Below are 25,799 nucleotides of genomic sequence, written 5' to 3' on the forward strand. Positions count from 1 at the left end.
CACGCCAAGCTGACTAAGGCACACGCCCCTAAACATGCATGAATAATAGCATGTTGTTATATTTACCTGCAATACGATATAGCCGAGGGATTCTCTTGAGAAAGAAAGAGCATCTCATTAATTGTACGCAAATTAGGTGGCATGCTGCAGTTCTTCAAGTTGTGTAATTTTTTTTTATCTAGTGATCATCAATCATGACAATAATAGTGATCTGTTGTTTACACAGGATTTTCACTGTGTGTCACTAACATTACCACCAAGAGGCATTCAAACATTCAAAATGTCAGGTGCTGAATTTAAGTATAATGTAGTGTACTGCATATAAATAGCATGCAAAATAGCAATATTACATAAGTCCTTTAATGCTGCATATGATGAGGCTTGGCAGATGAACTTTAGGAATTGAAGCAAAAAAGGAAACTACTTGAGTCAGACATTCAACAACTTGAGCAGTCTGCTGATAGTTTGCAGAGAAGGCAGAGGCCACACAAAAGATGACATTTATTGTTAGGTAAAATAGCCCCTGGCAAAAAGCAAAGAACAAGGGAGCTAGCCTGTCAGATTTAGGCAAAGCCATTGAGGAGAAATTAAAAAAAGATGAACGACTAGACCCGGGCGATGAGTTCAAACATACCATGATGGTATATTTTGTCAAAACCCTTGAGTTGAGTTGACAATGCGTTAGATGCTTGAAAGAAATGAGAAATGTCAATCCGAGCTTAAGCCTACATAATTAGCATATTTGTAAAAAAAAAAAATCCAGGCTTGCATCCACTTGGTCATGGAAATTGTATTATTGGTCCTTGAAAAGTCATGGAAATGTTTTTAACTTTTGTCCAGGAAAAGGTGTGGGAACCCTATCCATGCTGGCTATAATATTACCTCTCTGACCCGCTTTGATAATGACGCAGCCACCCTGTAGGTTAATGGATGCTGAATTTCCTCCACCTTTACAGTGCAGCTTTGGTGTGTCTGCCGTGGTTACAGTAGTGTAACCTGGGCTCTTATTCTTCTTAGATTAATGACCCCGGTTTGGACTATTGACACAACACTTACCTTGTTTTTATGAGTCCAGCAGCTTCTATCTATAAACCTTAGAGGCACACGTGTGCACAGACACACACATAAGAGCTCACACACAGACGCTTACCTCACTGTGGCTCCTACACATACAGTTCAATTACAGTTATAAATGCTGTTTACTATTTGTAACACAATTGATGTTTCCAACTCAGTCTGAATGAGTTAGTGTTAGTATCTGAGCTTAAGATAATGTGTATGGCTGAGCTGGCCTTTTTACACAGAGCACCCCTCATACTTCTGAGGAGCAGACAGCAGAGTGACAGACAATGAGTTTTGATTCTCCGGAGATAGAATGTTTACATTAAATTGTATTTTTGCAGCACACTTGTTAGAAATCCCTGCACCATTGGTGGAATGTAACTCAGTAAATTTACTGAAATACAATTTTAAACTACTTTATACTTGTACTCCACTATATCTCAGAATGAAATATTGTACTTTTGACTCCACTACATTTTTGCATATCTAGATTAAAACTAAATATAATCAACTAATAAATGATGGTTGATGATGGTTGCATCTCTGAGTAGTATGTCACCTGTTTCGTTGACATTCCACAGTTGCACAGTTCCTGTTTATTTGCATGTTTACATTCAGTTAACTTATTATTATTTTTGACTTTGTACTGTACATACTGTTAAAATGAAACAATATCAATTTCCTCATGGTTTTTAGATGATCAGTCCTTAGGACTGCCCATGACTTTTCCTCTAGCACCACTGTGACTTTTGCATTTGAGGATTTAAGTGAAGTGCCTCAACAACTATTGGATGGATTGCCATGTTATAGTCTTATAATTACAACTTTTCAGTGATCACTTAACATTTCATCTAGCACCATCATGAAGTCAAAATGAACTGAAAAGCACTGCTGTTCCTATTTAAAGCCTAACAGAGCTGATAGTGTGGCTGTAGACTTTGTTAAGAGTTGGATGTCCTTTCAACACAAACAATTGTAAAGAAAAACACCAGCTTGTTAAATACAGTTACAGAGAAGGTTCACCAAGCTCTGTGTATCAGTAATGTTTGTAATGTTATGCAGCTTTGCAGCAGATCAGAGAGAATGAGAATAAGAATGAGCGGATGAGATGTCCCTGTAGGCTTCGCTTCTTCTGTACCTGGACGATCAAACACAAACACTGAATCAAACATTACAGGAGCTGTCGGCAACAGTTAGGCTAACAGATTGCCTTGCCTAAACTTATGTCTGTCAAAGTAAGGTGTGTGTGTGTGTGTGTGTGTGTGTGTGTGTGTGTGTGTGTGTGTGTGTGTGTGTGTGTGTGTGTGTGTGTGTGTGTGTGTGTGTGTGTGTGCGCGTGACAGCAAGAGAAGAGAGGACAGGAATTGGTGCGATACAAACTATTACACCTGCACCACATGCAACCTATCTGTGTCAATGATGAGCTCTGTTGGCTGGTGTATGCTGAGACACACACACACACACACACACACACACCCGCAATGGGTCTGATGAGCAAATATGGTGGGCAATAATACGCTCTAATAGAACTGTGTTTTCATCTGTTAGATCCAAATAGCTTACGATGCAAGCTGCTGAGTCCTACCAGACCAAAGTGGAAATATTCCAATAACTTCTTATGTTTTTAAAAATTGAATATGTTTGGTGTCATGCTGGTTTACACTTCACAGCTTAGAGACCATGTTTTTCTGCATGGATAGATTAGTTTAAATTATATATTCCACAGTTTGAGGAAGAAATGATAAAATGTAGATTGAGATGGATTAGAAGAGCACAAATAGTCCTCAGGATACCGCAACACAGAAAATAAAGTTTGAGGGTTCAATAATAACCTCTGATATACTGCAACAGAAATTATTGGATTTAAGAGAAACAGTGACTGCTTTATTGAGTAGTTTATTGAAATCCAAATAAACAAAACAGACTACAGACACTCAGGTACAGTAGGTAAGGTAATGTGCTCTAGGCTGGGTTCGGGTGGTTTTAACCTCTTAAATCCACAGATATTGCACAGACAACCGGGCATTCACGGAGCTAGTTGGCTGATAATAGCTCCCCGCTGAATTGCAGCTGCTTGACATCAGTCATGATTGGCTGAGGTTGGAGTTGATGCTTGTGATTGGTTGATGGTGGTTAGATACAGGCTGCTGATGCTAGCCGCACAGTTGCCTGGATACAGCCATCCCTCACTGTGTTAGTGGCCTTGGCAAAGTGACGGACAGCATAAGTACTCTGCAGAGGAATTTGTCAATCTGTTGATTCTGCTGAGAATGTCTTTATCCATCTTTGTAAAGGATCTGTATCTGTGACTGTACTGTATCTCTTCATCTATTGTAGTCTCATTTTGTTCCTCTTCTTTGCTATATGCATTTGTCATTGTATTGACCGATAAGCCTAAAATTTACAGTACAATATCGGTGTGGACAACAAGTTTCTCAAATTATTGTTATGTTAATTCAAACACCTCTAATATTGTTTGTTATCCTGTTAGTGTCGAACCCTAAGGATAGTGGTGGTCTATCACTTCAATCCAGAGCAGGATATCTTGTCAAACTGACAGGAAATGTGTTTTGGATATTCATGGTTCTCAGAGCAAGCTTCCTAATGTTTGTGTCACTCACATGACCTTTATTGTAGTGCAACCATCAGGTTGGATTTCCATTAAATGTGCTGTGGACATTCATTGTTCTTAGAAGATGGGTCTTATTTTGCAGCAATGACCAACTTACTATATATAATCTCATAATGTGTAATACATTATCATTTTGTCACTTCTATTTGTTAAGACCAAAATCAGTAAGGTAAAAGACTACTGTTGTTTGGCCTGTGGCCACTTACTGCACTATGTGGTTCCTTCTTCAGTAATTGCATGCTCTGGCCATACTCCAGACTCTAAGCCCAGCAGACCGCCTGCTAAATGTTTGCTCTTGGTGGACAGACAGAGGACCCCAGGCTGCACATTCTTCTGGACACTTTTGGCCTGTGTGTGTGTGTGTGTGTGTGTGTGTGTGTGTGTGTGGTTGTGTTGTGTTGCTCGTTTTCATCTCCCTGGGAGCTTAACCACAGCCTGCTGCCATCCCATGAGCATCTTCTGCTGTTGATTCATATTTCAGGGAAAGTGTTAACCGTGCACACACACACACACACGTTCACAAAAGTCCACAACCTACATTTTGCTTTAAGAAACATAAGATAGTCTTCTAACCTTTACGGCCATGTCTATTACTGAGAGAAAAGTGCAGAGGCAGGAGGAGAATGTGAAATCGAGATAAAGTCATGAAAAGAGAGAATACAGAGAGGTAGACATTTAGGGAATAAGAGCAGTAAACAGAGAGAGAGAGAGAGAGAGATTTATGACAGTGCTCTGCAGTCATTTATCTGTGGATACACAAAGTAGATTAACTCATTAAACTTAATGTGCTCAGTGGTCAGTTGAGTGGCCAGCAGAGCATAAACAGACCTACAGATGGTTCTCCACAACTGGACTGTAGTTAAATAGAACCATTACACTGTCCCTTAACCTCCTTTATCACCTGCTGTGAGTCGGACATGTGCAGTTCACAGCAGCAGAAGCATCGAGGAGGGTCTACATGTATTTTTAGCTGTGAGATTATTCAAACTGATCTCGCCTACCTGCACTGCAGTGTTCTCTGACTAAATGACTTTCCGTCAGCTCCTGGTGTTAACACCACCTCAGCTACCTCAGCCATTCCCTCCCTGATTATCTCTCAAGGCCATTGACATGCTCCCGTTGAACCCTCGCCTCAGTTACCTTGACAACTGTTCTTGCACTGGGCGGGGTACCTCTCACTTTTCCAGTGATGGTGTGATAAGTGCAACAATTATGTAAATTCTGTCCAACCAAAGTGTTTTTTTCAGCTAGCTGAAAAGCTCTCTGCCCGATGCTTTCAGCTCTTAAGTTCTATAGTTAACAATCCGTCCTGAATTTTTGTATTATTGCACGCCTCTGATTCTATCCTTTTTTCATTCTCTCTCTATTTCACACATCATTTTTGGAGCAAGGAGATAGATGGAAACAGGCAAACTATCCATCTAAGTAGATAAGTGGATAGATACCCAATTAGATATACAGATAGATCAGCACTTTCATATTCTTAAGATATACTGTAGTGAGACATAAATATATACAAAGGCATATATTTAGAGATGGATACCATAGCTGTGTCCAAAAGTACACTTCTATCATCATTTTCAGTCATCACTGCCAGGTGTAAACTCGCACTTAGGGTCCTATCTTGCACTCAGCGCAATTGCCTTTGTAAACCGATGCATGTATCATTCCTATTTTGCACCCGACGCACAGCGGACTTTTCCCTCCACAGACGCACGTCGGTAAAATAGGGAATGTATTTGCGCTCCCAGGGGCGGTTCAGCGAAAAAAGGAGGCGTGTTCCGGCGCAAACGTTACTTGGTGCTATTTTGCAGTTTCAGAAAACAATTCCGCCACTGACCAGGAAAAGCCTTGTCTAAAGTCAGTGGCGCTAGTCTAAAGTCAGTGGCGCGTTATTCAGATGCTATTTTAGGGGCGCATGCTTGGCCATAATGTAGCGTGTGCGCAACGCGCATACACTTCTCTCATCTAAACGGACGCAGCAGTTCCCATTTTTGCAAACCATACATAATTACAAAGGAAAATATTACTGAAAATGCGCTACAGGTGTTTGGATAGGTCAGGAGGCACTTCACAGTACAGTCCTCAAAAAGTCGCAGCATTCTTTGTGGCTTGTTGTGATTTACATAACATTTCCATGAATCATGGATGTGTTGATGACATAAATGAGGAAATATTAGAGGACTTAAGGAGACGTGATGTTGAACCACGGCATGATCTGGTCCGGGAGTAATGCGCGATGTGCTCCTGGTGGAGCAGGTGGACGGAGATGGAGTTGGGGGAAGAGGAAGGAACAGGTGCAGGTGGTGCGTTTGGAGGCCCACGCTCCATGGCTGCAGCAATCCTCTCCAGACTTGTGGAGATGCGCCCGAGGGGCCGCAGCAACATCGCCACCCGGCCAAGACGGGCATTTATTACTTTGCCGCATCTCGGACAGCTCCCGCTGGCGTGCACCAGGCAAATCCGCCGTCATAATAGCAATCCGCCATGGAACAAGCACTCCTGCTCTTAAAGGGAATGTGAGATGACGCTCTGATTGGTTTATTGCACGTTACGCCCAAACCACACCTAGCTACTTCAGACCAACCCATTTTAGATTTGCGTCGGGCGCAAGAGTCATTTATCCCGCCGGTATAATAACAACAGCGCTCGAGATCCGCCCACAAAGCTACATGTGTTTTGCGTTTCATACTTGCGTTTCAGATCGTTAAAATAGGGCCCTTAATCTTTATATCTATAAAATACCATGAACACTTATTTTTTTTGTTCATTGTGGGGATTTTTGAGGACACTATATAGTGCGTGTGTTTCACACTGAGAATTGGGACAATCACATAAAATGGCAAAGGCAAATGTGGTACACTATAGGTGGACAATGGAGAGTAATTTTGGAGACAGCCCATATTAATTATATTTGGCTGCAGTAGCTATTTTGAGTACAGTCATAATTGTAGATGCTTTTTCATGATATTAATGATATAGCTAATGTTTAATTTTAATTTGATTATGTCTCAGCCCATACAACTAATCTGGCTACTACTGTATGCTAAGCAATATGTGGTTATGTTTTGTTTTGCAGATTCATTTTAAAGGATATCTTACATTTCTTCTGTGACTCTCTTAAGTCACGCTTAACTTTAGGTGTAGGCCTAATTGCAGCATATTGCCTAATCCTTGTTGGAGCAACAAATGTCTTCAATTTTTTCATGCATGTTTTGTATTCACTAGTCACCCTCTGCTCTTTCATATCATCTGTTTAGAACCAAACTGTGTTGTTTAACATAATCCTGTTAGCAGTGCTTTAGTTATGGCTGTCTGTGCATGTGCATGTGTGCATTTTGAAAGAACTCTTGTTCTTGCTTTCAATAACAACCCTGTCCCGTAGAGACAACGTCTCAGGGGCTGCCACAGTTACTCCAGCCCTGTTGCAGCAGAGTTTGTCTTTGGCACGAGTTCTACTGCTGGTACGAGGCTTAAAGTGTCTCCCTGGAGAGCTAAGGCTTGGATCCTGGCCTGTCAATGTGTTGCCATTCTTCTCCCTGTGGTCTCTGCAGCTTCACCACTTTATGAATCAAAAAACAGATTTAAATATATTACATATCTTACTGTATACCTTTGGATTAAAACAGAATAGTAAAATATATTAGAGAACTGTTGTCATTGTAGAGAGGAAAAAATAATGTATTAGAATTGCATCTATATGGTAAATTATGACATAGTTGAGAGAGGGAGAGTTTTGTGTGTGTGTGTGTGTGTGTGTGTGTGTGTGTGTGAGTGAGTGTGACAATCATCATCGACACACACATACTTAGTTAAATGTTACAGTTTTATTGCACAACTAAACCCACAAACAATGTGTGAAAATATAGTTCTACCAGTGGAAAAAGGGAGATTCAGTGGGACAGTTTGTTGCCGAATGCATGTGTGTTTGTTTGCACATTGGTAGATGCTTGGTTGAAAGGGCTCTTTTGAACTTTTGGGCAGCGCTGGTCTTTTTTTGTCGCCCACGCTCTACACCCCCTCTCACTCACCCAGCATCCACCCATCCTCTCCTGCCTCATCTCCCATCCTCCAACCACAGCCACAGGCTCTTCTTTAATCCACCCCCTGAGGAAGGTGTGTGTGTGTATAGGTCCCACAGTAGTGTACAATGCCAGTGTACAATGGCACAAATACAACCATTTCATCAGTAGCAATTTGACCTTTCACCTTGCATGTTGTTGCCATTCATTATGTTACCGGGCCACCATGTTCACATAAGCAGTCTGAAAACTGGAGAGTGCTGCTTGTAAATGGGAAATGCACATGTGCACACAAACACACACACACACACACACACACACACACACACACACACACACACACACACACACACACACACACACACACAAAATGTGACATACTCTATAGCAGATCAATGTTGCCCCTGGTGTCCTAACTAGCTTTAGAATGACATTAGAATACTAATAACCACAATATCAGCCGCAGAGGTCCCAGTTGATAAAGGTCACTATAGACGGGACACTGCGGGAGCTCGATGTGTGTCACACAAAACATTGTCCTGGAATCAGTCCGAGAGCTTCCTGCAACTTTGAAATTACAAAGTGACAAAAGCTGTTATGTTTGTGTTGAGAAATATTTTATAATTGCTTAATCAATTAGGTGAGTGACAGAAAAAATATTGCAAACTCTTTTGACAGTTGATAAAACGTTTAACTAATTTATAAGGCACAAAATGGTGACATTTTCTCTGGTGAGGATTTGTGGCTTTTATCTTTTAATATCTTTAGGTTTTTCAAATGTTGGTTGGACAATACAAGCAATTTGAAAATGACGTCTTTGGCTATGGGTTTTATAAGGTAATCTATTAATAAAAAAAATCCCCAGATTAATTGATAATGAGAATAATAATAATATCAGTGCTAGAATGTTTGCGTTAGGTCCAAGGCTGAACATTCATAAATTACTATGACTGCACTGTTTTTTATCTTCTGGTCATGTGCGTAATTAGACGTGAAATGGGTCTAAGGATTTCCTTGTTAAGGATTTTCCAGAGGGACAAGCAGCACATAATAGGATTCTCTACATTCACATCCAGCTGTATCCATGGTAATACAATGAGGCGCCCATTACAGGGCCCGTGCGTACAGTAATGTACACACACATACGTACTGCACACATGTTCACACACAGAGCCTCATTAGGAATTGCAAAGGGAGGGGCTGAACCCTGCTCCTCCTTGAGCTGAACAGAGGAAAAATTAGATGAGAGGTGGATGGAGACACAAGGAAGACAATGTCACTTCAGAAACAAAGCACTGTGGTGATTTGCTGTGATTGCACATCAAAGAGATGCATTTAGTGGTAAATGTAGGTGAAAGGACTTTGTGTAGATGCTTAGTTTCATAGTTTATAATGTATTCTGTGTTTATAGAATATCAGAGCTTGTTTAAGGGAGAAATTAACTTGATCTACCCTTTTTAGTTGGTTGATAAATTGACTTGAATCTCCAGCTGTGTTTTCTCTTTCTCAGCAATATATCCTTCTTCTCTCAGCAGACGCCTTGTTTGTCACTTGCTCTGTTTTCTGGCCTCTATTCATCACCTACTGGCCCCGAGGCCAAAGTCCACTCAGCTGTAATCACTGCCTGCCCACACAGGACCTTTGCACTGTCACTGCTACTGTTGATACAGAGTAAGGATTGCAGCAGTTTGGGGTCCTTTGCAGGATGGTTCATAGGCTAGACAGACAGCTGGGAGGAAGTGTAATGTAAGAAATGTCTGTGGGAGACTAATATAATTCAGAGTGAACCTAAGATAAAGTTACAAGTACTTATTGCCTGAAGTCTGTGTTTGCCTGAAGCACCAGACAGGCAAAGATGTTGAACTGGATTCAAGTTTCCTGGCTGTAACACAGGAACTGGGTGTGTGAACATTTATCAGTTAGAGAATCGCCATGGTCTGTGTGTCTATGAGGACAAGCTATGCGCTTTCTGTGTAATTAATTAACTAAGCATAATTAATTGCCTCCATTCTTGTGTAAAATCACCACTTAATGTCTAAATTTACAAAGGTCAGATTGTGCTGCTGGCTGTGCAGCAGGGTTGAGACCTGTAGATCCAGCAGGGCTGCTCCTGCAACATCCATCACATTAGGTGTTTGAGCACAGCTCTGCTCTGTGGCATTTTACGCTCCTTAAAGGACAGTTGAAGCTTGCTGTGATAAATAAGCCTTCAGCTAGGCTGGGGCTCCCAGCCACCATAAGGGCCTTCCCTGTCACATCCATCATCTGCTGGGGAGCCGCTTAGCCAAAGGAGTGAGGTACAGGTGTGTATCCACAAAGGGGGGATGGTTTGTGTGAAGGTCTTTGGCCCTGCTATCAGAGTCAGTGACACTAATGAGCTGTGGTCATTGGAACAAGGTTTGACCCCTTTTTGCTACTTCTTGAATATAAATTTAGGAACAGCAAATGAAGAATAAAGAAGGGAGGAGAGATGAGAGAAATATAGGAATGTCAGGGGGTGGGGGGCGGGGAGCTATTGGTGTGGGGGTGAGAGGGAGAGGTTGTCATGGACCAGAGGGGTTTGAGAGACACAAAGAGCTGTGACTCCCAGAGGACTCTCCTCCATCAGCCCACCCTGCTTTTATTACTGACCTGATTAAACTCACCTGCCAGCCAGTAATGTAGCTATAATATATGACCACACACACACACACACACACGCATGACACACACACACACACACACACACACACACACACACACACACACACACACACACACACACACACACACACACACACACACAAGCTTCTCACAGGTATTCTTAGATCCGTTTGGACACACCCCTGGGGTTTGTCACATGACTAGCTCCCATGGTAACAGAGACAAAGACTTATTAGCATACTTAATAAGTACCATATGTATCTCTTTGAAAATATCTGCCCTGACCAGATGTGCTTTATATTGGTGTATTTTTTCACCATTTAACCTGTGGCACTGAAAAAGAGAATCTGTCTCACCATATTCATATACAAACTGTATTCTTCTAGTACTCTACTCTAAAAATAGAGTCCCCTAAGTCTGATGTGTTAAGTCCTCAGAAGACATTTTGTGACATTTTCTTAACAGATAACGTGTTTGTTCCACCTTTATCTTCTTACTTAGGTTTATTGTATGGTAGCTCTACAAAGCTACTGCATGGCAATGTTTAGTCAGCTGATGCAAACACAATCTAATCTGTTTTTTCTTTCTCCTACATCTGTGATATTTCCTAATGGAAAGGAGAGGAGTTTTTCACACGCCCACGGCCACGGCCACGGCCACACACACACACACACACACACACACACACACACACACACACACACACACACACACACACACACAGATTACACACACACACTCCCAGTGGGGCCTTCAGTAGAAAAGGGTTTTCATGTTGCTGTGCCAAAGAGTTCCTGGAGTGTTGACTCCACTATGTAAAGGGTCAGTGTCAGCCTAAAGGTTAGAATATTGCCAAATCCGTTGTCTGTCTGTGGGAGTCTAGACAGGGGAAGTGAGTCCTCTCTCAGCTGCTTTTGAGGTGCTTTTGAACAAAGTGTTTAATCCCCTTAACTGTGTAATGGCTGTGCTAGAGAGTGCAGAGCTATGGAGGTATAACTCCATTGTAAAGACACATCATACATGCTTAATGCTGCTTATCTTGGGGGAAAAAAACAATTGTGCTGCACAAAGAGCAGCTCTGCTGACTTTTCTTGTTAGATATTGGAACTGGAAGTAAACATAATGCCCCATCTACAACTACATCACTCTCCTCTGATGCCTTTTAGAGAAGATGCATTCAGCTTAATTTGTGTTCTGGGATACTAGCCCTGCAATATTGTTTTATTTGGCCATCTATCATGGACTGGTGCTTTTTCAGTCTCATTTCACAGTCTGTGAGATGTGCAGTGTGGCCTAATCAGAGATCAGAGTATTGATTTCTAGTCACACAGAAAAAGGGCTGTTGCTTGCCATGCAATACAAAGGTACTGAGTAGGCCTAATCAACACCTATTGATTATTTTACGCTGACCGCTTCCTTCTGGTGTGCAGTTTTCTGTTCAGCATGCCTGGTATGAAATGTGTGTGTGTGTTTCCTTCTGTTGTTATGTTACTGTGGAGATAAAATGCTGTCATGGAACATTTGTCTTAGAAACACAGAAATGAATTGGGAATAAATGAGTAACCGTGAGTCTGCATTTTATCAAATAATCAACAAAGACACACTCAATCATTAAGCCATATCCAGGCATGAGTGCTTACAAACACACAAACGCAAAAGAACACCTGCTCATTCGCATGCATGCACACAGTCACACAGTGATGTGAAAGCAATTGGCTGCAGCAGAGGAGAGGCCAACTCCCGGAGTTCGTTGCTAATGGCTACAGGATCCAGGGGAGCGGGAGAGATGTCGATAATGACAATGTCACTCCCAGCCAACCAGCTATCAAAAATGGGACAGGACACACACACACACTCAAACACATGCAAGTCTATTGGTGCATTTATAGTGCACGCAGGCACACACACACACACTCACGTTGAAATGGAAGAGCAATTTTCTTCCAACAAGGTGGCTGTGTTATTATACTGTCAGAAAGCGACTTTGCTCCAGAAGCCATTTTGGCTCCAGGTTTTCCATGTTTGGATAAAGGATTTTCTTTCCTATTTTACACTGCAGGTGCTATAATCATCATATGCTTTCCCTTAATATTAATTTAATGTCAAAGTCAAATGGTAGTTACTTTTCTTGTTTTGTCTTTTTTGTTGATTACTGCTTTTGTCTTTAGCTTTCATTCATATTGACTCCATCTTTTATCGGTTGTATTGTGTTAGTGGGGAGAGTCTGCCCTTTTCATTAAGTCTGCCCTGGTCTTCCAGTGTATTAGGGGTGTTTTAGTTGTGCGACAGTTCATTTCCTTCTTACATCCATCAGCAGTGTCAAATGTTTTCAAAGTGCACAACAAATAAGGAGGCAGCAAGCATCAGTCTGTTTTTCACATCTGTTTCTTTGTTTCTTTTTCAACAATCTTTTCCACTTTAAATGCAAGTGGCTTATTCTGTTGTACAATTATTCACATATTATTACCAGTCTTATTGTATATTGGAGCAGTGTAGATGATGCAAATCCTACAGGACAGTGACTATTCTCTGCTGTTCAGACTGCATGCTTGTTCAGGCTTTAATATTGAATGCTAATTGTGAAAATAAATGAAATTATAATATGTTGAAATGTAAAAAGACCTTAAAAAGCATTCCTCCATCATCTTTGTCAGGTAATGAAAAGTAAAGCAGAGAACACAATATTATTTGTTCCTTTTGAAAATAGGACCCGATTTGATTTGACAGTACATTTACTGCTACATGTAGCGCTATGCAGCTGCAAACAGGACCCTGATTGCTTCCTCTGTGGCCTCCCAGTACAGACGTGGCCCTGATATTTTCCGTATGAATGCAGTGAGTCTAGGATGTCCCCTTTATTCCTTCCACTTGGTTGCATATGGATCAACTGAACAAGCTCGGTGAAGAGGAAAGATGGAAAGGTAGGGAGGCGAGAGAGGAAGAAAACATGCATTCTGCCTCCAAAAAGAGCTGAGAAGTGATGAAGAGACAACAAAGGTGGCGAAAAGGAAAAGACTAAAGCAAGGGATTAGAAGGTCCAGCCCTCCCTCCCTCTCCAGCTGTAAAAAGAGACATCGCCACCAGAGTGAAGAATTTTTGATGCTCTCTTCTCTACACAAACTAGATGATGATTAATCTAGTTTACTATCTTGAGAATAGATTGGAGACTCTGTACTGGATCTTTTCACATGGGTTCACACTATGCATTCATTTAGTTTTCTCAGCTTTTATCCTCCATAGGAGATACTGTGGAGGAAAAAAAAGCTGTGCAGAAAAAAAAAAAATTAAACAATTGATAGTAAGCTCTAGTTTTTGCAGTCAGTCACCATAATAAACCTCCTATCACTCCCTTTTTGTGCCTCAAACTATATTTGTAATGTACCAACTATCTTTACCCATACTTAGTGGTCATTAAGTCTAAGATAAGGACTTGCATACTCACCTCACTCAAAATAAAGTTAAACATTGAAATAAAGTAGTTTACAAAACTACACACTGTAGTAGAAGGTACATGCATACATATAAAACACACACACACACACACACAGTCACACAAATAGACAAAGGCATGTGCTGGGAATTCACACTATGCTGATAAGACCTAAGGCCCAACCACCAGCCTTCCTTCTGTCTACCTTGTTCTCCCTACTCCTCTTTTTCTGGTACTCCTTCGTACCCTCCCTCCTTCCTCTTGCACACCTCCCCTGATTTCTTGATTAGGTTTTGCTTCGTATAACCTTCATTTTTCTTTTCCAGCTCAGTGAATCAGTGAATTATTTCCCAAGAGCAGCCTGGTATGTTGCATTCCCAAGCTCTATGCGGTCATATTTTCCAGTCAGAGCAGGCTCATACATATGCAAGTGTGTGTGCACTATAAAGTTCTTGCAGTGCCATAGTGTGTGTATTAAAATAATTAATTAACTCTAACCTTTTATATTATGCCAAGAACCTACAGAAACCTATAATGTGCTTAGTACTTCACGAGGCTGGACAGAGGTGTGCTTACATAACGGCTCTGATGCCATTCAGTCATTTTTCTAAACTTAATTGACAGGCATCCTAAAGTGCAGACATCAGAGGAGAGGAGATGACTATCAAAATGGCAACATCCTCTAATCCAGGGATCTTCAACAGGGGGTCCGGGACCCCTAGGGGGTCCTCAGAGTCAATGCAGGGGGGCCTCACAATTTTTGTTAATTTTTGAAAGTTTTTTTCAAAAATCAAAAAGTCTTAACATGAATCCAACATATTGTTAGCAAATATAAATCCCCACTGATGATAGGCTTACTGGCCTATTGGTAAGGTAGTCACTAAGATACCCATCCACAGATAGTTAATTAATCAATAATCCACTGTGCCACATGTATGTTTTAACATTAAAACATGATTAATAAAATCATGCCAATAATTATTAGGCTATTTTAATAGCTTAGTATTCTATGCAAAAAGACTATGTATAAAGGCTTTAGGCCAACCTACATGTTATTGTAGGCCCAGATGCCAGATAATGGAGGAAATCCAAGTAAAAACACACGCACTTGCTTTTCAGGTTTTACATTGTGGTTGGAATTCCCAAAGTGGCCTGCTGCAGCTGATGTGTACGTCTCTCTCTGTCGGACATTCATAGAACTGTGTTTCAATGTGTTTCTGAGTGTAGATGTGTGTTTGGTGTTACAGTGTTTGTGGCTGGATGTCCTGTTTAAGGTACCAATTCATTCAGATCAATTGCTGTATTATACCTTTTAGCTGAGTTGATCTTAAACTTCAGAAATAATTGGCTGCTGTTGATAGCCGAGACAAGCCAGACCCACTTTAAGATATTGGGTCTGGGAACTCACCATTGACAGGGTTCAATCCGAGGGGTGGGTTAAACGGTTGTCTTTCAAATTCCCTCTGCACGTAATAGGATAGTGCTACAACCAGGCAGAGCAACGAAGAAGGTAGCAAAGCTAGTTGGTAGATTAAACTTTTGCCGAATCCGGTCAGAAAAACTCTGAATACATCTTCCTTTTTTAAGAATGATTTCTGTGCCGTTCTTTGTTCTTTTCTCAAAGAAAAGCTTAACTCCAAGTCTTCCAGAAGACAGCTGTTCCCAGCAGCAGCAGCAGCCATAAGCCCCGCCCACTGACTCTATACACAATGTGATTGGCCTGACCAGAATTTGGTTTTTCCACTGCTGCCACTAGAGTGCGTCTAGATTTCTAGGCTATGCTGTTGATGCACTGAGTGTAATGTTCTATCTTCCATGGGGAATGATAGTACCCCCTAAAACGTGTTTTGAATGAAAGGATACACACATTAGCCTACATTCTTTGTTAAAAGTTAGAACTTATACTGGAGACTCTCAGCGGAGCCATCTTACACTCTCCTTACAGGCTCCACAGTGGCTCCATGAAATCAGACCTGATCTCCTAAGATTTGATTTGCTTCAATTCATGTTTAATAAGGGATTTGTGAGTTTGCATAGTAAGACATTGATACTCGTCCACATCCTCTATTGGACTGCTGCCACAGGATATAAAGTCTGGATTCTCCGAGCCATGGCAGTGTCTATAGAAATGTGATATTGGCAATAAATAGCATTGAAATGGCTTTAAATGAGAAATATAACACATGCTAATCAAAACTAACTTTGTTCAGTGTGCCGCTCAGACCACAGGCTAATGTACGGTATGCTTCATTTTAGTTCATAATATCCGCAGAGTGGACGTCACTGACAGACTTAAAATATTCTCAATCTCAAAGGGCTTAAGATGTCTGACAAAGTTTGAGAGACATGACTGAAGCCGAAAGGTTCAGGCGAAGATTTCACCCAATGAGATGAATCAGACAGCTTTTTATTCACACTGTTGTCAATTTGCCTTTTTCTTTTGGGCTCTATCTACCTATAGAGAGATGCAGCGAGTCAGCAGGACTCTCAGAGAGAGAGACTATCCTGATCTTCAAGGCCCTGCATGGTGCTGCGAGGAGAGAGAGAGGTCTGGGCCAAACTTTCCCTCGCTCTGACAGTTAGAGATAACACTTCACAGCAGCAGCTTAGTAAAATAAAAATAGGCCGGAAAGAAGGGAGGGGAAAGTACTGCCCTCTGAAGAATAAAGAGCAGGAGTAATTAACTTTGCCATCAGCCCCCTGGTCAATAATACTGCTTTCTGTGGACTTCCTGTTTGTCTGATTGGAAGAATCTGTGGCCTACTTCTTCTCTCTGTCCAGCTCCACCTCATCTAACTTTCGCCTCGTCTCCGTTATTCCCAATAAACCTTCGGTGGGCTTTCGACCGTGCCCATTTAGCCGTCCACTGAACTCCAGCATTGAGTCACCTCAATGCTTTTTGTTCCTGTGGTGTGTCTCTGTTCTGCAGTCAAGTGATGTTGTGTACATGTGGGCTTTTAGGGATACGAGCACTATTTGGGCTTTAATAAAAAATATGCTGAGAAAAATCAACTGACAGCACAGATTTTACACTCTGATACATTCATAAGTAGTTTGGTAGGCATGCACACATCCACAGACACACACTCTCTGTTTCTTGTTTTTTCTGTTTTACAGGAAATGCTATGGACACAACAAAAAGCCTGTGTAACAACAAACATGACCCACAAACGTAGAAACTCTTCCTATTAGTGTACTTGCATCAGCCCGCTGTCTCGACATCTATGTCTTGTTTAAGGACTCACTTAAATAATTGCTGCACAGTGAAACCTTTTCTGTGTTCCTTATTCCCACATATTCATATAGTTATTATCATTTAGTTAGAAGTCAGTCTCTGGATAGACAAGCTGAAACCAATTTCTGTCAACACACACACACACACACACACACACACACACACACACACACACACACACACACACACACACACACACACGTTCTCTTCAAGTGTCTCAGGAAGTCATGACAGTAAACAGACTTTAGCCATTGTTCATTTTGTTATTTACACCTGCATTTTCTTCTGGGATATGACAAAATGTAATCTATGAAAAATGCCTATAGCAACCCATTTGTTACTACCTTGGGCAGATGTCTTTAAAACACTACATTATTGCATTTTTAAAACATGCCCAGTGTTTTTTTAATGTACTAGGAATCATTTGATTCTTTCAGTCAGAATAATCACATAGTATAACATAACAACATGATGTATGACAAAAAGTGCACAGTAGCAACGAGTTGTCTCAGTAATATGCTTGTTCCACCTTAACTTAACCACATTTCTAATTCTCAAAACATTCTTCATAGCATGTAATGAAGTTACCAAGCCAGTGCTATTTGCTCTCTATTTATTTTGAATTGGTTTAATTTAATTACTTTATTTACACAAATGTTCGAGCAACTTCTTACCAGGAAGTTGAATCTCTTGTTCTTTGGCCATTAATGCACATTTGTTTCTGTTCAGAAATTGATAAACAGTACATTGCAGTAATTCAGTCTATCATATAGTATATGACAAAGTAGCATTTTGACTGTAGTCTCTACTCAGTAATACACTTTTGATAATGTTTCACTACTAAAATGAAACAGAGAGAATAGGTTTCCTTCTTTCCTTCTTTTTGGAGCTGTCATGCTACATCTATTTTTCTTCCATTCCAGCTTTCTGTCTTCATATCTCATTATATTCCTCTGTCTCTCTCTCTGTCTCTCTTTTTTCTCTATCTCTCTCAGTATATCATTTGCAAGTGTTTTGGCGTATTGTGTGCATTGTGTTGTGCGGTCCCCAGGATCATCTCACACCCCATCTGGTCTCTTGCATTTACTCTTTCCCTCTCATAATATATTGACTTGGCTGCTGTTAATAAACCCCTCACATGTGCCTCACACTCTCTCTTTCTTTCCATCACACACACACACACACAACAGATATATTAACACTTCTCACAATGTGTTGAATATGTGATTTTCCCCATCCTATCATTTTCACTACTCTACGCTGGTATAGTGTATTTTGTGGAGCTGCTTAGCTTGCAGTCTGGCAGGTTAAATAGTACACAATGAATTGGGAGCTACAGTAGTTCCTCATCCTACCTCTGGTTGTCCCTGGCTGGCAGTCTAGCCCAGTGAGTGTGCATTCTTAATGCTCCCCTGGCCTCGATGAGAGAGATGATTGGTAGAATTAATTGTGGCTGGAGGGCCGAATGGGAATATGTGAAAACAAAAAGAGATGGAGGAATGGAAGGGGGGGATCTGGCTGGTTTTAGTGTTGTGTTTCCTTGTGCTTCCTGGCACTAGAGGATGTAGAAGTTGTTTTAAGGAACTCACACAATTTTGTCTCTCTAGATTAATATTATTGCAATCCTATTCTCTTTTATGGCTCAGTTTGTCTTTCTCTTCATTTGTGATTTACACCTCTGTGCTTGGAGGGAAGAGATAAGCGAGGCTAATACAGCAACAATCATAATGTAATGGTCTCCTCAGCTCCCCCGACTGTAATGCTATCAGAACATAGTTTATATCCCGCAGTGAGGTGTCATTAAATGAGATAAATGGAGCTTGAAAATGGGGACATACAATTTGTGTGTCTCTGTGAGTGTGTTTGTTTTCAAGGATAATGAAGAGAAAGATGCTGTGCCCTGTCCCCTCTCTCCAGGCTCCAGTGTAATAACAGATCATATCGGAGCTCCTAACACTTGCTGCTCTTCTTCTAGGTGCCTTTTCACCTTTCATGTCTCCCAATTTAAAAGCAACAGATTTTTAGCATGAAACAGGTGATAAAGCAGAATAATAGTATTAAAGTAAAGTATAAAAGTAAGTGTGATACAGGTTGGTATGTGTTTATAGTCGGTTGTTGTTCTCTCTGACTGTCAGCAAATTGGAGGGTCTCCTTGAAGGATTTATGTGCTGGTTTTATGGGGTCCCGTCACAGAATGCCTGAATGGGAATATAAGAAGTTGGGGGCGGGGGTGTGTGTGTGTGTGTGTGTGTGTGTGTGTGTGTGTGTGTGTGTGTGTGTGTGTGTGTGTGTGTGTGTGTGTGTGTGTGTGTGTGTGTGTGTGTGTGTGTGTGTGTGTGTGTGTGTGTGTGTGTGTGTGTGTGTGTGTGTGTGTGTGTGTGTGTGTGTGTGTAGGGTTTCGGGGGGTTAGTGTACTAGGGTTTTAGGGAAGCTGTCTCATCATTTATTTATACAATCTACAGAAGAAGGGGTTAGCGGAGAGAGGGGGCTGCCTTCTACAAGCCGCATGGGAATACTGTAGGTCAAGAGTTGTTTTTCTAGCTACCAGCACAATTCTTTGTCTGAAAAACTGAAGACAATGAATGAGTGCACTTTACTGCACTGGATCTACTCTTCTCATAGCATGTTGTACACCAGTATCTCTCATTATTTTGAGTACAAAACCCCTTGGTACCCATGATACACTGCTGTTGAGGCACCTGCATCTCCTGCTTGTTTAGACACATTTAGTTGTTGGTTTTGATGATGTTGAAATGAAGAAAAAAAGATTGTGTTTCATGGCTGAGCTGATTAATGGAAAGGTTGACACAAAATGAATCATCAAGATTTAATTTATTGAGTAAAGATATCAAACATTTGCTAGTTTTAAAAATGGTTAATTTTATATTATTGTACATTGTATACATTTATTTGTACTTTTTAATCAATTATGATCCAAAATATGCAATATCAAGACATCAATTTACATTTTAGTGAAGAATTTTGTTAGACTGTCTGACTGTTTTACAGTCGTTAAAAGTTCCTAAATCTAATCAAATAAATGTTCCTAAATCTAATCAAACCACATATTGATTTTTCTGCAGCTTCAGATAAATTAGATCCTAGTTATGTCACCTTAACCAAACTGCAGCCTTTCTGCTGTTGTTAATTCTCAGGCCTGGTTGGTTGGTCGGCTATATAAACATCATCACGAAATGTCCTCCCAAGTACAGTGAACACAGGTCTGTGTAGCTCTCTGAAGGCAAAGGGGAATAGTATTTATTGTTGACACTTGTAGCGTCACTGCTGAAGTACTGTGCAAAACAGTTTAAACACACACACACACACACACACACACACACACACACACACACACACACACACACACACACACACACTTTGTTTAAGGTCCAGAGTATATTTGCACATGAAGGGAGCATTATTGCTTCCCTCATACTGGATTTCGAGGCAACCAGGACTGCAGTAGACCTGGAGGAAAGGCTGTGTGCCCTGGTGTCTGTATGTTAGCATAGAGGCAGCGATTCCTCTGGAGATATTAGTCCAAGACCGGGAGAAGGCCAATGACAGTGGTGTTGCTCATCTGGGCAAAAAACAATCTTGAAATGTGTTTATATCAATGAAACAGTGCTGTTACATTGTGAAATGGGCATGATGCAAATGTTTTCGGATGGTTTATGGTATCTGTGTTGAAAGTCAGCAAAATAATGATCGATGAATTTGATTTTTCACATTTGCGTGTGTATTCTTGGGGCTGAACCTATTTGTAGATTTAGAAGAATACTAAAGTTTTCAAACCTGTCACACTGTTTAAGCTCTCATTTCCCATGAAGTCACCTTCAAATCCCTTTGGTGAACGCTGTTGGACTCTAGAAAGCCATCTCTATAATCATCCACCCAGACTTGTGATAATGAGAACCCATACTGTGAAGCTGAAAGAGAAGCTGTCAGATTTACATGAACACTGATGCCGTAGATTGAATTAAAGATATAGTGAATGCCATAATAGCTGCATGAATTCAGAATGTTTTTGTAATTAGGTTTCATTGCATTCACACTGGTCATCTCAGGAGGCAGCTAAAGAGTTGATACAACGCAATTATGAGATGTTGATGATGCTCATTTGTGCTAATGCTGGTTGAAGGTAAAATGTGTGGCAGGTTGAGGGCAGATGACTGACAGAATCGTTTCAGCAGCTGCAGAGATGTTAGCAGAGCGTCTGTTGGTGACGCCTCAGTAAAACACAGCTGTGAAGATGAACTGGCTCTGACTGTGGCCTTTGTTCTTACACTTCACACACCTCACACACATAAATGGATGAACAAAAAGATGTGTGCAGAGATGATATGTGGAAATACACCTCCACACCTCCACTGATGTGTTCAGTACTGCACAAGGTCAGCAGGAAACAAAGAGATGGGGGTGCATGGTCATTTCATAACCCCTTCTATACAAATGCAAAGTGCCCTCACATCTACTCTTTCATCCACCAACACGCTCACTCGGTTAGTCAGCCTTCAAGTGAGAAAGAAGGTAATTCCACAAAATATATAGCCTACATATGTATTCTTCTGACACATCTCTCTCATCATAGTTTCAACAGTTGAAATGGTACACCACAGTTTAAAATGCTGCCTATCGGAGGAAACTCCCAAAAGTCCTCAGTTGTCCAAACAAGGTTTAGATCAGAAGCTTTTATGACCAGCGTTAGAAGAGGTTTTTCATTGACAATATTTTCTTGGAAATATTAGATTTATTTTAAACCTAATGTATGATGTATAGGAAACACACCACATATGTCAAATGATCCACAACTTCTCCTTGTCTTTTCGCCTCCTGTTACCCAACGCCTCTATTCCTTCAGTGCTTTTTCATACAAAGTGTTCATTACATGTGTACCTTTTACTATGAATTACAGTACAGCTCAGTCTGCTGCGTGTCTGCAGGTCTAACTAAAGGAGCATGTTGGACTATTAGTCATTCTGTCATGGCACATACAGACTGGCCAGGCTCTTAGTCATTCAGCTAACCTACTGGCCAGCCGATCGGTCGGTCAGCAATTCAAGCATGCGTACCTCTATCAAAAGTCATCCATCCACTCGTCTCAAGCAGCAGCAGCCAGCCTGTCAGCTGGCAGCTGCTGGGGTGGCTCTGCATCGTTGTAGGGATGAAAGAGTTGTGACTTCAGCTGAAATGTGCAATTGTGTAGAAGTGTGAGGCAGATTGGAGACCATCTGCTTAATTTTGATGTCTCTCTGTCTCTCTCTCTCTCTCTCATTATTGTCAGTCTACATTTCTTCAACTCCTATTGAGGCAGCTTCATCTTCTCCTTCATTCTTATCTTCTCTTGCACTCTTTACACAGGGTAACTCACGTTACAGTACATGATGCATGGCTCACAATACCGATAACATCACGTTACAGCATTTCTGCGATAATCAATATGTTGCTAGACAATCCTATAATGATACATCATGATATCGGTCTAACTATGAATACAAAATTCCCCTGAAAAGGCTAAGTGCAAGTTTTCTCTCTTTATTCACTGCAAGTCCAAACTGTTAGAAAACAGCACAATTCTGTAGTTTGTCAGAACCATAGAGCAACTATGGGTCCAGACTTTGGACTTAAACGTGGCTGGGGCATCTGTTATTTTCCTCAAACTGCTGTCCGCCAATCTATTTAAAGCGCCTTATTTTATTAATTAAAATATTGATATTTGGCGCCAGCGTATCGATTATCGTATCGCACGAACAAGGACAATGATATATTGCCATATTGATATTTTGTCCCACCCCTAGTTGATGCTAATGTAAGGGGAAGTGGAAGATTGTCCTTGTTTAGAAACTTGTTCACTACTATAATGCGGTCCCATTTTTCAGTTGTTGTCATTATTGTAATGATCTTGTTTTGGATGTTTAATGAGTACTACTTTGATACACTCATAGAATTTAGCTAACATAGAGTGAAGAGTATTTTGCAGCAGGTCTCATCTGCTGTAGGAAGTTTTCCTCTCTTATGCTCTTTCTATAGAAAACTTTAGTTTGTACAGTGTTTTCACCTGCAGAACACAGTTTAATTAACTTATAATTGATTATCTTCACGGGTGTGAGGGCAGGTTCTCATTTATTTTCCTCGTAAAGCTGTTGGACTTTAAAGCTGCTAAACGTTTTTTCACCTTTTCATCACAGGCTCATACGCCCACGATGCAAACATGTGTGAGTGCTTGTGTGTGAATAGATTTGAATTAACAGGCTGCTGCCTGGGGCGTCTTTCTTATTACCGTGTTGAATAGAAAGCCTCTACATCTACCAGTTGCAGCCAAGGCTCACTTTATACAATAGCAAATGTTTACAATGCGGTATCACTGGATCTCACACTATATCTGCTTTATCCAGCAAAACCCACATCTTTCTTTATTTTGCTTAGATTGGACATTGAAATACCAATGACACACCTGGTCTGATGAAAAGGTCAACTGTTACAGTAATGGAAAGAATATGTGTGGTACACGGTATATGAAATATTGTTCAATATTTAATAAATAAAAGTGATGGAAAACTATCAGACCTGGTTGACACATTTGTTGTTGCTTTGGCATAATCTGTGTGTGTGTGTGTGTGTGTGTGTGTGTGTGTGTGTGTGTGTGTGTGTGTGTGTGTGTGTGTGTGTGTGTGTGTGTGTGTGTGTGTGTGTGTGTGTGGACAGTATGTGGGCTGGGCAGGATAACTCTCACTCACCACTGTTTGTAACAAAAGCAGGATGTTTTTTGTAGCTGAACGTATTTATCATTTAGCTATTTTGCTTCGAACCTTTCCCATATTGAGATGTTGTCTCACTTATTATCACTTAACATGGTGTATAATAACATGTAAGCATGGAGGGCTCTATTGGGCACATTTAGGTGGTTTTGGTGTCTATAACACTTCATCACTTTTGCTATGGTCCTCCAGTATGTGTTCCGCTGTATGTTCACTGTTCTTGTTACTGTCCTTTACACAAAGTTTTGACATGGCTTCATCTGTCAATGCTTCTCACCAAAATATAGACTGTGCTTCGTCATTGCTTATGTCAGCTATGAGGCATAAATGTGTGTGTCACAAAACAGAGCAACATAATCTAAAACCCTTCCCTGGGTCAAGATTATAAAAGTGCAACAGTGCTTTATATATTTACACACTCGTGCCCTTCAGCAAGCAGCTAATCACCATTTTGTGTCTCTCTTCTTTTTCCTTCTCCAGTCACAGATGAAGACACAGTGAAGAGATACTACGCTAAGTTTGAAGAGAGGTTTTTCCAGACCTGCGAGAAGGAGCTTCTGAAAATCAACACATTCTATTCAGGTATTTATTTACTTCAGTTACATATGAGGTAACGATTGATGCTATCTAAAATCTAAATCTAAATCAAAGTCAAATTAGTAAAGCAGTTTCAGATCAAAAAACTGATTATTGGACTGGTAGTCAGATGAACTATGGACTTGACTATTTAATTTAATTTATCATCTGTACCAATTTGAAGCAATATTAAACCTTGATTTAATAAAAATAAATCTTTATTATTGATTCTGCTCTGAAATAAAGCCCCCTTAATAGGCAAATAAACTTTGCACGTGCTCTTAGATTAACTTTTTATTGCCTCAACACTTTTACATGAGGTGTTTATAATAATATATTGTATAAATCATATTGATTCTGCAAGGGGAAATAAAAATTTTTCACTCTGTAAGTTATTACACACATTCCACACAGGCCCGAAATACACACACATACACTAATGGAGATATGTCAGAGTGAGGGGGGCTGCCCATGACAGGCACCCCGAGCAGTTGGAGGTTCAGTGCCTTGCTCAAGTGCACCTTGGCAGTGACCAGGAGGTGAACTGGCACCTCTCCAGCTACCAGTCCACAATCCGTACTTGGTCCACAGAGACTTGAACCAATGACCCTCTGGTTCCCAAGCCAAGTCCCTACTGAGCTACTGCCACCCCCCAATGATATAGAGACTGTTATAGGTATACGCTATCATCATTTAAGATATTAGAGTTGCTGCACATTTTACTTATCAATGCTAAGCTTCCTGTTTCAGTGCCAGATGACATTCCATCTAATCTTGGTCATTTGATTGAAGTAGCCAGTGGTTGTCGTGTTTATGTGAGCAGGCCTGCCTGTGTGTATTTCAGGGAGCAAGGGAGTATGTGTGTACCATGAAACATGAGATGGAAGCCATGATATATTGTGGTATTCTGGTACCACAAGGTTGCATTCTGGTCTCAAACTTCAACTCAGGGGGAAGTTGGAGGTGTCTGAAGACGGAGAGTGCTTCCTCTAGAGGCTGTTTTTGAAACTACAGGTCAGCTGAGGGCCAATGTTGACTGGCAATATTGTTTCAGCTCATAATGATGGGACATAACTGGCAGATGGATGGCAAGAGCAGCAAATAAACAAGACATAAATCATTGTGAATCTTGTTAGCATGAGGTTGATTTACTGAAGATACTTTTATCCTCAAATTGTTGTAGTCTTTAACAACAGTGTATGTTTTGATTCCTGACATACCGTATGCCAGAAGCTTACTGTAAGCTGCTGTAGAGGCCATGTCTTGTTAACTCGTCTTTCATTATCCGGATACATTATCTGCTGTAGATAATGACAACATAGTTCCTCTGCTTAGGATAGACCCGTATGTGGGTAACTAGTTAGCACTATTTTAGCAGCATAAAAACTTTAAATGGGTTATATAATACACTATAAATGTGTATATATATATATATATATAT

General features: G+C 40.7%; 1 protein-coding gene across 2 annotated transcripts in view; it reads left to right on the forward strand.

Annotated features, from left to right (window-relative positions):
- Positions 1–25,799, forward strand: part of xpr1a (xenotropic and polytropic retrovirus receptor 1a) — a 71,228-nt gene that overhangs the window by 24,116 nt on the left and 21,313 nt on the right. For both annotated transcript variants that reach the window (XR_003693328.1, XM_028587005.1), the window contains exon 4: positions 24,263–24,364. Coding sequence is in view for 1 of the 2 variants with exons in the window: in XM_028587005.1 (XP_028442806.1) it covers positions 24,263–24,364 (102 nt within the window). In the remaining variant the exon portion in view is untranslated. The remainder of the gene's footprint in view (positions 1–24,262; positions 24,365–25,799) is intronic.

This window comes from Perca flavescens, chromosome 9 (assembly GCF_004354835.1).
Source record: "Perca flavescens isolate YP-PL-M2 chromosome 9, PFLA_1.0, whole genome shotgun sequence".
In the NCBI taxonomy this organism is placed as follows: domain Eukaryota; kingdom Metazoa; phylum Chordata; class Actinopteri; order Perciformes; family Percidae; genus Perca; species Perca flavescens.